At 34.5% G+C, this 15,714-nt stretch overlaps 1 protein-coding gene and 1 pseudogene across 1 annotated transcript; both read left to right on the top strand.

Moving 5' to 3' along the window:
• The first annotated feature begins 824 nt into the window (after positions 1-824).
• LOC132295886 (cytosolic sulfotransferase 5-like) lies at positions 825-10,155 on the top strand (annotated as a pseudogene).
• Positions 10,156-12,072: 1,917 nt separating this feature from the next.
• Positions 12,073-13,074, top strand: LOC132295885 (cytosolic sulfotransferase 15-like). The gene has a single exon (XM_059794152.1). It carries the CDS (start codon positions 12,073-12,075, stop codon positions 13,072-13,074), a length of 1,002 nt encoding a protein of 333 aa, XP_059650135.1.
• The last annotated feature ends 2,640 nt before the right edge of the window (positions 13,075-15,714 follow it).

Raw genomic sequence — 15,714 nt, 5'->3', positions numbered from 1 at the left:
CATGTTTGGATTCAAATCTTTAATTATTTATTTTTAAGTTGGAAAACCTATGGGGCTGATTGATTTAAAGATTGAAGTACTTTAAATTATTTACTGAATATATAATATATATGCATCAAGTATTTATAATTTTCTCTCAATTAAATTATAGAATGAATTGAGAATTTTTAAATCTTGATTGAAATGCATGTTATTATATTTTCACAGTAATTTCTTGATAAGTATTAGGAGGCTTAATTTTTTTTTGTTATAGCCATCTATATTATAGTGAAATTAAGCGTTTCATAGTAGTTTTTGATGGAGAAATGATAGCACCATCAACATAGCCATAAAGATCATTGGCCACAAAAATTGGAATGAATTGACTACGCCACAGAAGATAGTTAGTTTCATCCATTTTGATAGAAATGAAATAATTGATGTTTTCCAAAGAAGGAGATAAATGTGTGGTCATGTTTAATATGTTGAATAAGAAAAGGAGAAAGGAACGCTTAGTTTTCAGAGGCTTTGATACCATGAAAAGTGAAAGGCTCTGTATATTTTCTTATATGCAGTATTACATTTACAATGATCAACTATATATATATATATATATATATACATATATATATAAAAGTTCAAACACATCTCATAATCGAATCCCTTAATTAAAGGGAATCAGATCCCTAATCAAAGGGATGGCAACCACTATCATATCCCAATATTGACCACAACCTATGGCAGCAGCATTACCTAATTGAGTGCGTTAATTAATACCTGTAGATAGTAGTATAGTACTGATATTTCCATCTGGTGACTAATTGACCAAGCTGAGGTCTATCTCAATGGAAACTGAAGAAGATCAGTTAGTGCAAGCTCTTCCTAGAGAGATAAACTGGGATGGGACGACTTATATCTATCAATACCAAGGTTTCTGGTTTCCATCATAGGGTTTCATGGTGCGATATCCTTCCAGCGACAGTTTCAAGCACGAGACACTGACCTATTCCTAGCCAGTGTCCCAAAATGTGGCACCACTTCCTTAATCTTCACCATAGCAAACCGTGACCGTTATGGCCTCAATGACACCCCCATTGCTCACTGCCAGCCCTCATGATCTTGTACCCTTCATTGATTTGGATCTCTTCTTCAACAAAAACCAAATCCTAGACCTCGAACACCATCCTAACCCGAGAATTTTTGCAACCCACACGGCATATCCATTACTACCGCCTTCTATGAGAGGCTCGGGTTGCCGGATTGTGTACGTGTGTCAAAACCTATTGGACCAATTCATCTCCTACTGGAATTTCTTAGTCCAAAGTTCCAAGCAATTTGTGGCACCGCCACTTTCGTTAGAGGAAAGTTTTGACATGTATTGTAATGAAATCCACAGTTTTAGACCCTTTTGTGACCTAGTGTTGGGGTACTGGAAAGCGAACTTGGAGAATCCAAACAAGGTGTTATTCTTGAAACACGAGGATATGAAAGAAGATGGCAAGTTTGAATGTAATGACCCGATAATTTTTCCTTCTTTTATTTTTCTCAAATTTTACGGATAAATTTTTTCCGTTTAATTTCCTTTTCCGAGTTCTGTTTCTCATCACTGGGTGTCATCTCGAGTACTTGGAAATGATTTCTGAAACTCTTTCCCTTAGATTGACAACTTCTTTTAAGGACGGAGTCATTTCCACATTTTCACTTTTTGGACACTATTCACTTTTCGTCCTTTTTCCCGTTTGTCACTTTTTGGCACAACCTCACTTTTCATGCTCGGAGTTAATTTCTGACTTCACATACCTTCATTCTAAGTGGTTTCCACGAAATACGTATCTTTACTTTTGTAAAAAAGTACTCTGGTTACTCCCGATATCCATAGGGGCATGGATGCCTAGTTCTTCAAAAATATTTTTTTTTTCTTGGAGTGTTTTTCATAAATATCTTTTAAAAAAATTTTATTTCGGAAGGTTTTTAAGAAGATATTTTCATTCTGAGCCAGTTTTGCAGTTAACCCTTTTGTAGGAGCCATTGTGCAATTAACGAAAGTTATTGCAAAATATCTCGTTTTGAGCCTGGATCCTTGTACGGGATTCATTTTCACTTTTCGTCAATTCATAAACTCTTAGAATATCCTCCCGGTTGTTTTCCCCAGTTTTAGGGATTTCTCACCCTAGTTGCCGCCGAATTTGTTCGGAGCATATCTCTCTACTCGGGACTCGATTTTTAATACCGTTTCTTCCATTATTCATATTTTCTCATTTTGGTTCTTTTTCATTCACAGAATTTTTCTGTTTGAGGACGTCTGCTCAAATTTCACTTTTCCGGACCCGGCGAGGCCCTTTCGGGGTACTTTTAGGGTTTTATGTGATACCCCCGGATTTTCGGATGCGGGTTGGCCAGGCCCATGCCCGATTACCCGAGGATATCAAAACAATTAGCAATAATCAAACACAGAATAATTATATCAAAAGAAATAAATAAAATTTGCTGAAATGAAAACTAAAAGAGTAATCCAATATTTAAAAACCTCAGAAATAAAATTTCATTAATAAATAACCTTTATGCTACAACTGATCCTCCATATACAACTCGGGAATCCATCTAGTGGACCCCTATTCAAATCCCAACTGTATTCAAAAGAACTGGAAATAAAACTCAAGTCTTAACATGAAATAGAATCCTATGCCATCAGTGCAGTGAATAACTGTATCTGCTCAGCACAATCAAGCTCTACAGTTTGGACTGACGAACACCTGAAAAAAAATAATAGAAGAGTGGGTCAGGCCCACGAGCAAGTTCTAATCTAGCTGCAATCCATACAGTGACCCGATACGCAGATACACCGTAAATACCTCACAATATCTATCTAGTCTATACATATATATATCCACACTATGGGACATTCACTGAACTACAATAGGGGTCTCAACCTGAATAGAAGGCAACATGCGAAAACGCACCCAAAGGTGGGCATGAGTACCGAGACCTGACAGGGTACACCTCAACCTACTATAGCTAGCTACGCATCCACTGCATATACGCGTCCTAACCAACGAGTCTGAGACTCAAGCCCATCTCGTGGTACCATAACCATATATTTAAAGTCCATTCAAATCAATCCATAGGAACTCCAATAAATCATTCAGCTTATTCAGCTGCACAGACTTATAAGAGATCCAGTAAGTCGTTCAGTTTATTCAACTGCACAGACTTAAATATAAGGAGAATTATGTTTTTATAATTCGTACCCTTCTTTCCAAAATAGGTAGGACTGAGTATTTTGAATCAGTCCGTCCCTAGTATGCCACCGTCCCATACCGGTGCATACAATCCACAAAATCCATATAATTGATAGAACAGGTAAAACTGTTCACCAATTAAAATCCATAAGGTAGGAATTAGCATTTTGAGCTAAACCATACCTAGTATGCCACCGTCCCATACCGGTGCATACAATCCTCCATATCCATGTAAATTACAACATTCAAATGATAAGCAAGTAATTTACAATCCAAAGCCAAACCCAGATAATTAACAGAATTTTAATGTGAGAATTCAGCAATTAAAATCCAATACATAATTCCAAATAATTGACCAAATTTAATATAAGAATTCAGCAATTATAATCTAATATATGATTCCAAGTAAATTACAAGGCATAAATAATAAGCACGTAATTTATAGTCCAAAACCAACCATCCACATCGTTGCAGAATAGTATTTAGTATTTCAACAACTTAAAAACCAAAACCATGTAAATTACAGACTATGAATGATAGTACAGCAATTTAAAATCCAAAACCAATATCCAATTAATTACAGAAGATTTTTAAATGTTTCAGCAATTTAAATCTAAACAATAAACCATATAGTTGCAGGAGATGATTTAATAAATCAACAACTAACATCCAGAGCCTGCATAGATCACATCTAACACATCAATGACCCTATAATATATTTAAGACCATTTTATAAATATATTACATCCCACTGGAATGCCTAAAAATAAGCTTAAGCATTTAAAACTTCATCCATCCACCAACCGTATACAATTGTACATAAGTGTTATACAGTTTGATCCGTTAATTTAGAATTAACCTTAAATCAATTTAGGGTCTTAATAACACCCAAAATTAACTATTTAATCCCCCCATTAAGTCTCATTAAATTTCTAAAATTTAATCAAGCCATTTAGTTCCTTTCTCTGTTAGTAGCATACACCGTTGTATATTTTTACACTGCTTCATCCTTTGTCTTAAAGACTTAAATCATGCAATAATAAGTTTAATAACACTTAAAATTAACTACTTAGATCCTCTGTTAAGTCCCTACAGTTCATTAGAATCACTCAAAAGCTCAAACAGTGCTCAAAACACCAAACAGAGCCCTAGAAAAACACTTTCTGGACGTAAAACAAATTGGAGCCGGCTCTTGGAATGGAAGAGCCGGCTCTTCCCCTATTGGAGCCGGCTCCAATTCCTTAGGAGCCGGCTCTTGCTGAAGGGGAGCCGGCTCTTGACTTTCTAGAGCCGGCTCTCTCCCTCTTGAGAGCCTCCAGTTCATCTCTGCTTCGTTTTTACCTATCTCCTCGTTCTCTGGTCAGTCCCTGCCCTTCTGTTTATTTCTTAAACTGATCTTAAGGGTTTACTATCACTCTATTAACATCTCCAAGGTTTGATTACAGTAATTTAAATCAATTACAAAGCTTAAGGTTGCTATTGAACTTACCAAGCTTTTAGTATCAAAACTGAAACTATATGCAGAAATATAAACGGAACAGATTGCACACGTATTTAAAACAGAATAATAACATCCCTATGTGTTTTGTATAACCCCAGTAGAGTTCCTATATTGTCTTTACAAGAGTTGCAATCAAATGCAGAAACTAAGGCTACGATAGAAACCATATGCTTAAAGAACAAAAAACTGAAACAACACTTACATACACTGTAACAGATATTGATTTCAACACATATACAGACCAACAATATAACACATAATAAACATATCAATTCCAGTTTCTGCTTGATTAAACCCTAGAGATTATCTAGGTGCACAGAACACGGCCCAAAAGGAAAGAAGAATATAGAACTTGCCTGAATAGGTTTGCAAACAAACCCTTGTTGCCGTTGGTCTCAGTTTTTCAACATCCACTGAAACTTGTCTAACCTCCAAGAACCTCTGCTCCTTCCTTCTCCTTGGTTAAACCTTGGAACCCCAGTCGAAATTCTCACCAACTGCTCTGTTCTCACCAAAACTCCCTCTGTAACCCTCTCTATTTGGCAGACTTTTCCGTGTAAAAGCTACGACAATATGTAACCCTAGGTTTAACATATACTGAGGTATTTATAATTGCAAAATTAAAACCCTAATCCACAGAGCCCTAACTTCGTCGGCCCACAAAGTAACCCAGTTTAGATACATATCAGATGCTTATGAGACGGCTCCAAAAAACCCTAACTAAAACGTATCTAAAACCCCAGTTAATGGGAATTACATAATTACCCTGTTCAAAAATTAAATACTTAATAAATAATTAATTTAATAAAACCCATTAATTAAATCAAATAAGCAAGCAACGAATCACTTAAAACACATAAAATAAATAAAACAATTAATTAAAATAAACAAACAAATAAAGAATTACACCCTTAATTAAAATAAACAAACAATTAAAAAAAAATAACACAATGAATTAAAATAAACAAACAATTGGACACATAAGCATATAGATACAAAATCAATTTAAAATGCACAAAAATAAAATTTAAATTCCATTTTTATCCCTTTTGAAATTAGGAGTATTACATTTTACTATAAATAAAATGTCTTAAAATGAAAAATCATTTTTTCATCATCTTCTTCCTCTCTTTGGCCAGCAGCCATGGGAGCCCAAGGGGCTGCCACCACTCTTTCTTCTTCTCCACTTGATTTCCTTTGTATTTTGTCTTCCGCATTAACGTTTATCGTGGGCCTCGTCGTGCTCTACATTTATCCTTTATTAGAATCCATTTCTGACCACTTTTGAGTTCGGGTTTCAAGTTTGGGTTTAGATTTTCATGGTACCTCAAAGGTTAAAATTGTTCCTCGCATTATCCCCGACATAACCCCGCGGTATCGTCGGATTCGAAGCATTTTTCTTTTGGTGGGGATTTGAGATTTCATCTCAAATTAAGGTAAGGGATGTCTTAGGTTTATATCTTGGTTATATTGAGTGTATTCCATACTTATACAACTTAATCACATGCCTTTATATTAAATCTAGAAACTTTATTTATTTATTTTCTTGTATGAGATTTAATTCTCCCGGTTGGTTATAGCTTAGTTTAAACTTATGGCATGCTATTAAATTACACCTTGATATGTTCATTGACATATATTAAATTGAGAGCATTTGGACAAGTATTGAAGTTTTTATTTAATATTTTTCTTGAATGAAAATTTAATTCATGTGGCCTTATCTAGTTTAAAATCAATATGTGATGTCATATTATATTAGGCCCTAGCATACTCTTCAACATATGTGAATTTGAAAGCATTCGAAAATGTTTTAAAAGGTAGAGATAATTAATTAATTTATTCCAAGTGTACTATTCCCTCTATTGAATTTCTGACTTGATATTATTGATGTGCATGCCATATACTTTCACATATATTAAATCGGAAATATTTGATTAGGTTTTGAAATCTTTCATTTATTATTTTTTCTTGTATAAAGGTTTAATTATCATGGTTGTAACTTGCATGGAAATCACTTGTATTAGGCTATTAAATCAAGTCTTGGCATGTTTTATAACATACTTTAATTTGAGAACATTTGGATGAGTTTTAAAATCTAGAGATTTTAATTAAAAGAATTAATTAAAACCTATTCAATAGTTCTATGAGTTTGATTAAGTTTCTAACTTGGTATTAATGATTTCCTTGACAAGTTTCTTCACGTGTATCAAATTGAGAATAATCGGATAAGTTTTGAAACTTATATTTAATTATTTTCTTTGTATGGAACTTAATTTACATGGTTGTATCATGTATCTAGACGTCTTGTAACTTGATTTCATTAAGGTAGTTAATGAAATCGCTCAATTGTCTTGGAATGATTTAATTATCCATGTATTGCTTAGTAAATAATTAAATCATTAATCTTATACTTGTGGTATATTTACATTAATGGGTTCCTTGTGCTATAAGTACTAGTTATAGTCTATGTAGATGCATACTACGATTTCTTGACATTTCAATGCCATTATAGTTGAGGACTTAAGGCATGACTTGTGTGTTCCAAAATTTTGGTTGTGCATAGAACGTGGTTTAATGCATTACTTGTATCTTAATACACTCTTGGTTGCACAACTTGTTGATTTTGGAACTTAGGATATCAATCAAGAATTGACATAGCTAGGACTTGGTTCTACTATGGGAGATAGAGAGTTCCCTACACTATAGTGCGCACTAAGGGAAGGTACCCATGGGTTAGTAGCCTTAAAGTGATCCCAAGAGTACGGTTTTAATGCGAGCGATATCCGAGTATCCACATTGGTTGATTTCACTCTTTAAATTTCAAGTTGCTATTCCTTGAAGATTTAAAACTTGTCGTGTCAATTGGAATGTTCCAATCTTGTTTACTTACATAGATATTATGCATTATCCTTGATATCATGTATTCTTCTTGTAGTGTTAATTAGAATGTTCCAATCATATTAATTGCATTGATAATGTGATCCTTATATTTAAGCATCCTTATTGTCGTTTTGTATAGATTATTCCAAACCTTGCTTAATTGTATTGATAATGTGATTCATATTAATTTATAAACTTGTTGCGTTCTTTGGATTATCCCAACCTTGATTCGTTTCATATATGTATATATATCATGATTCTTGTTGATTTATACTTTATGGTAGCTTATGATGCTCCCTGAGTCTCACTTTGACATAGACGTTAGGTGGCATGAGTCCCTTTAACATGTTTCACCTTAAGGTGATAAATTTGTAAAATGCTAGGTCTATACATGCTCATCTCCTACGAGTAGCTTTATGTTACTCACCCCAAAGTTATCGGGGACATTTTTCAGGTACGAAGACAATGCTCATCATTCCTTGGATGGCTTATAGCTTTTAAGTTTCCATTTCATGCAAATGTTAGCATGAAATGTCATTTTGTAGCATTATATGTCTAAACGTGTATCTTTGATTCCATATATGTAATGTGTACATAAGTATACCTTTTACGATATATTTGACTTATGTGAGATGAGGCCGAAGGCCAATGACATTTATATTGCATCTTATGTAATTCTTGATTCCATAAAATATTATGAAAACCTTAAAAATTCATAAGTCATTACTTCATTACATTTGCATCGGGTGTGGGAATTTCGTTTTTATTCTTTTATAAAGTCTCATTAATCTTGCATGAAGTGTGACCAATGGCCAAATGGTAATTTGACTCTATTTTATATTTTTAGTTTTCAAAATTTCAATTCCAAGTTTATTTTTATCATTTTTGGCCGTCGGGGGATCGGATTTTGAGTCGGGGCTTCTTGGGAGCCGCGGACCATTCTTGCGCGCTTAGAATCATTTATTACACTTGCGTGTGCATTCGTTTCAACCTAGAAATGCATTTAGGGTCAAATGCATACTTGATGCAAAGTTGTATTTTTTAAGTTTTTAAGCCTTTTCTGATCTAAGGGCATTTTGGCTATTTCACAGTGTGTTTTTTTCATTTTCTCCTAAGTAGCTGGGTAGAAAATTTGATTTCGGGAGGGGTTTCTTCTTCGTATTTTTCCAGAAAAATTCATTTGATAGCCCGTTTTGCTCTCAAATGTAGACAGATCCTGTAGCAGTTTTTTGTCCTCTTAACCTTTTCTGATTTAGGGCATTTTGGAGATTTTGCAGAGAGTTTTTTTCTTTTTCTTTTACGTGGTCGGGTAGAAAACTCAATTTTAGGGGGGGTTTCTTCTTCGTATTTTTCCAGAAAAATTCATTTTGAATCTCGTTTCGGCTCTCAGTTCTGGCAGAATTTATTTTTTTCCCCATAGCATGTCAGGATGCTCGTGGGGTGCTCGTGGTGCCTCGTCTCGACGTCCTAATGTCGATTTTTGTTTTCGCTCGTTCTCTTTCGTCTAGACTCCAAATCGAGTGAACTTTTTTTTGAACTTGACTAATTTTTCACTGTCTTTCTAATGGTGTGCTCGGTTGTACCCAAATCTTCCTGGGTGATTACTAGTTTACCATTTTAGCCTTAAGTGCTTGTTTTTCTTCGTCTTGTCATTTCTTCTTCATTCGGATTCCAAATCATACGGTTCTTGAGTCCATCTTGATTAGTTTGTCGTTCTATTTCCAGCGGTGTGCTCGGTGGCACCCGAATCTATATTTTAAAAATAACTATTTTACCCTTTGGGCTATTTTTGTCCGATTTTTCTTACTTTTCGCTTCCGCTACTTTCTTTTGAGTTCCGTGACTTCATGGGAAGTCACGGATGTGTCTCGGGAGTGATATACATTCTAGGGACGTCATTTTCATGTAAAATGACTATTTTGCCCTTGGGGGCTTAATTGTTATTTTTTTGATCTTTTGCTTCCGCATTTGGATCCGCTATCGGGTCAATCTTCGGTTCATCACAGGATGCACTGGCTTGAAAAATCAGGGCCGTCACATTGAATACCTGAAGAAGTTAGATGAGTTATTGGGCTGTCCTTTTTCTACTGATGAAGAGAGGGATGGAGTGATAGAACAAGTATCAAGATTGTGTAGTTTTGAAAATCTTAAATATTTGGAAGTTAATAACACTGGAAAATGAAAGTCAGGGTCCCCAAACAGTGCATTTTTCAGAAAAGGTAAGGTGGGAGATTGGGCTAATTATCTAACTCCTTCAATGGCACAACGTTTGAATAACCTTGTGGAAGGGAAGTTGGCTAGTTCTGGCTTAAGTTTCAAGGCTTCATGTTTGATCAGCCTGAAAATTTTTATGTGTGCTTAGTTTTTTTTTTTTTTTCTTTTTATGATTGAAAAAAAGTGTGTTTTTGTTTTTGATGACCAGTAATAAGTGTGTTAAACACGAGGATCCGAGTGTTAGTACTCATCACTTGTATTTCTTCTATTTTATTTAATTATGGTCTTGCATTTCCATGTTAATTAATCTTATTTTATTTAATAATGGTCTTTCATTTCCATGTTAATTAATCTGGTCTGGCAATGAGTTCTCAACTGTATTTATCTAAATTGCATGGTTATTAAAGGTGTATTAGGGAATTTTCATATATTTTATAAGATACTAACAACAATACAAAAAGTTTCATTCACACAATGAGTCGAAACAATGAATAATACATCAATCAATAAATAATACACCAATATAAATTCATAACTTTCCACAAACTGAATAATACATCAATTAAAATGAACATGAGATAACAATACAATTGAAACTACAACATGAATATTGAAGCAAAACAAGCCATATTTATACAATATAGAAAAATAACACAACAATAGAAATTAAGATAAGGAAAACAATGATAATAAAATAGTAGAAAAGAACTACCCTGCATAAGAAGAGGCATGTTAGGCACTGTGCTAAAACATATGGCCATACTATGTGCAGATATTAACGATCCAATACGATTCCAAGATGCAATCCATATTAGTTAGTGGTCTTCCATGGAATTAAAAGACAATTTTGTGTTGGCATTGTGTCAAATTAATTAAGTTACCCCGAACTCACTATGTAAAATACTATAATAGTATCTCAATAATAAACTCGAAGCCTTACATCCACATCAGTCAAAGACTATAGGCAAAAGAGCAAAAAAAAACCCTCAAACTATCCCATTGTTGCATAATGTCCCCCTGAACTATTTTTGGGAGCAAGTTGCCCACTTAAACTATCAAAAGTAAGCAAAATGCTCCTTTAAAAGCCACCGGAAGCTAGTTTCCGACCAACTGAAGAGCATAATTACTAATTTACCCTTCCTTTTTAATTTATTATAAAAAAAAATTAAAATATATGCTATTATGAAATGACCACTTTGTCCATATCTTCTTTCTCCTTTCATTTTTTTTTCCACACTTTGTCCATGTCAGCCGTGATGGGGCGGTTCGCAATGTGATGGCAGCGACAAGCTTGGCGGTGTGCTCGGTAGGTGGAGACGGTGGGGCTAATCGATGCCTCAATTGCCAACGAACTGTTCTTGAATGGCCAAATACGGCGCGCCAAGACAACAATGGCAACCAACAGCAATGCCATTCCTCTCCCCTTGATAATGATAATGGCTTCCCCCAAATCAGCCTCTCCTCTCCCTGGCTCCTTCCTAAAATGTATACATATATATTGTTTATATATATTCCTATTAAGTATATTGTAGTATGTTGGCAAAACCGATGTCCAACAACAATCACTATTTGCTTCCCCAAATCAAGTCTCGATCTCCTCTTTGGTGTTTGCAATTAGTTTTGATAGGGAAAAGAGAGACAACATGGACGATCAACTTTTTGGTCAAAACTACTTCGAAGGTAAATCAGACTTTTATTTTTCTGGTTAAGTCAGTCACCGGAGTGAACTGATATGTAACAAATTTATAGTTCAAAGGAGTTGGTTCAAGGAGGTTAGTTGCAATTTGTCAATAGTTCATAGAGTTTTTTTTGCATTTAACCCTAATATCTAACTTAAAATTGAATTTTTTTTTTTTCCAAAGACCAGTGATACAAATGAAGTTCACGTGCTTGATATGTGTGCCCTCTGCGTATATATATAATATACATAAAGTGACTGTCTCCACCAGGTTTTTTCAGTAAGCAGTGGTAAAAAAAAAATTCGTTTGTACTTTGTACGGTAGCACAGTTGCACACACAGACATACCCCACTTGCACAGGCAGCATGTGAAATTCATTTGAATTGTAGGGGTATCATGAAATTTTTTTTCTCCACCAATAATTCAATTAGACCAATAATTCAATATTGGATACTGTGAAAAAACTAAAAAGAAAAATATTGGAAAGAAAATGTGTAATAAACAAGTCACCATAAATACATCTGCATGGTTATCATAAACACACACTACACTACACACACTACCATTTCCATTTGATAGCGATGGAGCAAAAAGATGTGCCCAGAAGCTGCCTTTCAATGGAAGGTGATGGGGAAGATGAGTTGCTCCAAACACTCCCGAGAGAGAGAAACTGGGGTGGCACTTCTGATCTCTGCCAATTCCAAGGCTTTTGGTGTCCATTATGGGTATTTCATGGCCTCATCTCCTTCCAAAAACACTTCCAAGCACACGCCACCGATCTAATCTTAGCCAGTGCCCCCAAAACAGGCACTACTTGGTCTAAGGCTCTCGTGTTCGCCATCGTGAACCGCACTCGTTATGGTTTCAATGACAACCCTTTGCTCACTGCCAATCCTCATGACCTCGTACCCTTCTTGGAGATGGATCTCTACTTGAACAGAAACAACCTCCCAAACCTCGAGGATCGAAGTGACCCGAGACTTCTCTCAACCCACGTCCCATTTGCATCACTACCAGTTTCTATCATAGACTCAGGTTGTCGCATTGTGTACGTGTGTCGAAACCCTTTCGATCAGCTCATCTCCCATTGGCATTTCACACTCAAACGTTCCAAAGAAAATGCGGATCATCCACCACTTCCTTTAGAAGAATGTTTCGAAAGGTACTGCAAGGGAGTTATCAGTTTCGGACCCTTTTGGGACCATGTTTTAGGGTATTGGAAAGCGAGTTTGGAGAAGCCAAACAAGGTGCTGTTCTTGAAATATGAGGACTTAAAAGAGGATGCCAAGTTTGGTCACCTTAAGAAGCTGGCGGAGTTCTTGGGCTTCCCTTTTTCGGGCGATGAAGAGAGAGATGGGGTGATAGAACAAGTATCCAATTTGTGTAGTTTTGAAAATCTTAAATCTTTGGAGGTTAATAACATCGGAAAACGCAAGTGTGGGCGTCAAAACACTGACTTTTTCAGGGAAGGCAAGGTGGGAGATTGGGCTAATTATCTAACTCCTTCAATGGCACAACGTTTGAACAACCTTGTGGAAGAGAAGTTGGCTGGTTCTGGCTTAACTTTCAGGCTTCTTCATTAACCTGAAAATTTGTCTGTCCCATAATAGTCATATTTCTAAGCTTGAACATCTCGTTCTAGCTTGATTGGAAATAATTGTGTGTGTTTTCAGTCTCATTAAGAACCTCTCGTTCTTGCTGAGTCTTGATCATGTGGCTTTGTGGTCAAGTCTCTATAGCTGTTTTCTTTTTCTTTTTATGTTTGGATCGAAATAAATGTGTGTGTTCACTTCACCATCGATCGTGAGCCAGGTATGTATAATGTACTATTGCTGGATCAGCTCTTGTATTTTCTCCATTTTAATTATATGATTATCGTCTTCCTTTTTTGTATTGTTAAGTAAGTTGGGCACTTGTGTTGTACGTTTTCTTGTTTTTATGATGAGCAGTAAGAGTGTGCATTTGTGTGTTCACATGTTGAACAGTGAGCAGAGTACTGTTACTCATTTCTTGTATTTCCTCCATTTTATATAAATGAATATAAATTTCTTTCGTTTTCTAAGTTGTTAATTAATGTGGGCAGTGAGTTGTCAACTATATTATCTAAATTGCAAACCAAAGAAGCAAACTTACTAATCGATACCAATTAAATTTATAAATATATATTCATGTGAATCTTAAGTGATGTCTGGTTTTATTAATATTTACTTGTTACTTTACCACGATGTTGAATCCGCTTAGATTTGTCAGTTTGAAAAGCAATTTCCTTGCGCGATTCGAATGCTGCTGATGGCAATTTTTATTGCTTTAAGCAATTAAATACACGGTACTGGGTAGCTTGATGCTTAAAACAGGTGTAAAATATGATTTGTTGAAGCTTACCAGAACCGTTTGGATCACCCAAAAGGCCAAACGGGTGGGTTGATAGGTTTTTTTGTGGCAGTTTTGATGAACACGTCTTGACCCGACAATATGTAAACTATAATTATTTGTGTTAAGCCATTAATTACAAATAAACATGAATCCCTTAATCTTAAAACTTTATTATTTTCACATAGTCTATAACGCATAAATAAATATAGTTAGATATAAATACCTCGATCTATGATTGCAAATATCATAGAGATCAAGTCCAACATCGAGATCCTTTCTACCGAGAACTAATCTGCAACTCTGATCAACAGGCAAAGGTGGAAACTGGTTTCTCTCTCTTGACCTTTTGCACACATAAAACTTTTACGTGTTGTATCATTAATTGTACATAATTGATGGAATATATGCACTTTTATAAAGGCAGAGAGAGGGCCAGTTTTCTTTTAGTAATATAATTCTACTTTCCATCAAAGTAAGGAATAAGAAAGGAAAATACTTCTCCAATAAGTAATTACCAAAAAGGTAATTATAAGTTAACCAAAAATAAATAATATTAATTGATATCTATTTACTTAACCACCAAGTAATATGTCACATGTCCAAATCATGTGGGCCACAATTAAATAAATAATTTTACATTCTCCCACTTGACACATATGATAATTTCTGTAGTGGTTTAATAAAATAGTTATTAATGTGCACCATAAATCAGATTAACTCATTAAATTGGTCATCATAAATACCATGGTTTATAAATTATCAATGCGAGTCATGGCGGTTATATATCCTTAAATGATACAGTCCCTTCCATGTACCACAACACTAGTAATCTATTTAACATAGTCTATAAATGAGAAGTATCAATAATGATCTAACAATAATGTCTTTTCCAAGACTATTCCTATTACCACTTATTAAATCAATACGTACATGTACATTAATTAATAGGAAATATCATAAACACATTTAATCAGCGCAAAATGTCAAATATATATAAGCAATATTTAAGCAATCCACAATTAAAAAATAATCATCATTGACTACATTTAAGACCCATTCTTTCAACATGTTCCATAAATGTCTTGGATGGTAGTCCATTCATTAATGGATTGCAATAATAAGTTGTGTGCTTATAATTACAATAGACATTCGTTGTTTCTAAATATCTTCTTTAATGATAAAGTATTTCAACTTTAGAATATCTATCATTTTTCATACAAGAAGATCAACAATTGCAGCATAAATTTTTAGCAATCTGAAAATGGTACCCATAACTCCAAGTCCTGAAATAAATTCTGCAACCATAAATTAAAACCTCAAAGCATGCTACAAATTAAAATTTTATAATAGACAAAGTAATCATAAATTACTTTGCACTTTTTCATAATATTGTTCCTCCAACCAAATCTTCTAGAACTCTTTTAATATATGCTTTATGAGACAATTCTAAAAACAAATCAATGTGATCGATAATGGAATATTTCTATTCCTATCACATAGGATGCCTCATCTATATATTTCATTTCAAAGTTCTTAGAGATAACTTTTAGTTTCATATAATAAACTAAGATCACTACTAACAAATAAAATATCATTAATATATAGAATCAGAAATATAAACTTACTCCCACTAACCTTTTAGTAAATACACTGATTAAACAGTGTTTTTCTTAAAACCAAAAGAAATAATGGTATCATTAAACTTAATATATCATTGTTAGGAAGCTTGTTTAAATCCATATATTGACATCTTAAGTTTACAGACCATGAATTCTTTACCCTCTAATATGACGCCTTCAGGTTGTTCCCTATGAATTTTCTCTTATAAACTCCTATTCATAAAAGTTGTA

Source organism: Cornus florida, unplaced genomic scaffold (genome assembly GCF_030987335.1).
Source record: "Cornus florida cultivar Cherokee Brave unplaced genomic scaffold, ASM3098733v1 CherokeeBrave_3.0.0_Hap2_Chr02, whole genome shotgun sequence".
Taxonomy (NCBI): Eukaryota; Viridiplantae; Streptophyta; class Magnoliopsida; order Cornales; family Cornaceae; genus Cornus; species Cornus florida.
Note: the sequence above shows the minus strand (reverse complement) of the source record. Positions and strands in the feature narration are given on the sequence as shown.

Coding starts and splice junctions, on each gene's coding strand:
- LOC132295885 (XM_059794152.1), top strand. CDS start 12,073: ATGGAGCAAAAAGATGTGCCCAGAAGCTGCCTTTCAATGGAAGGTGAT.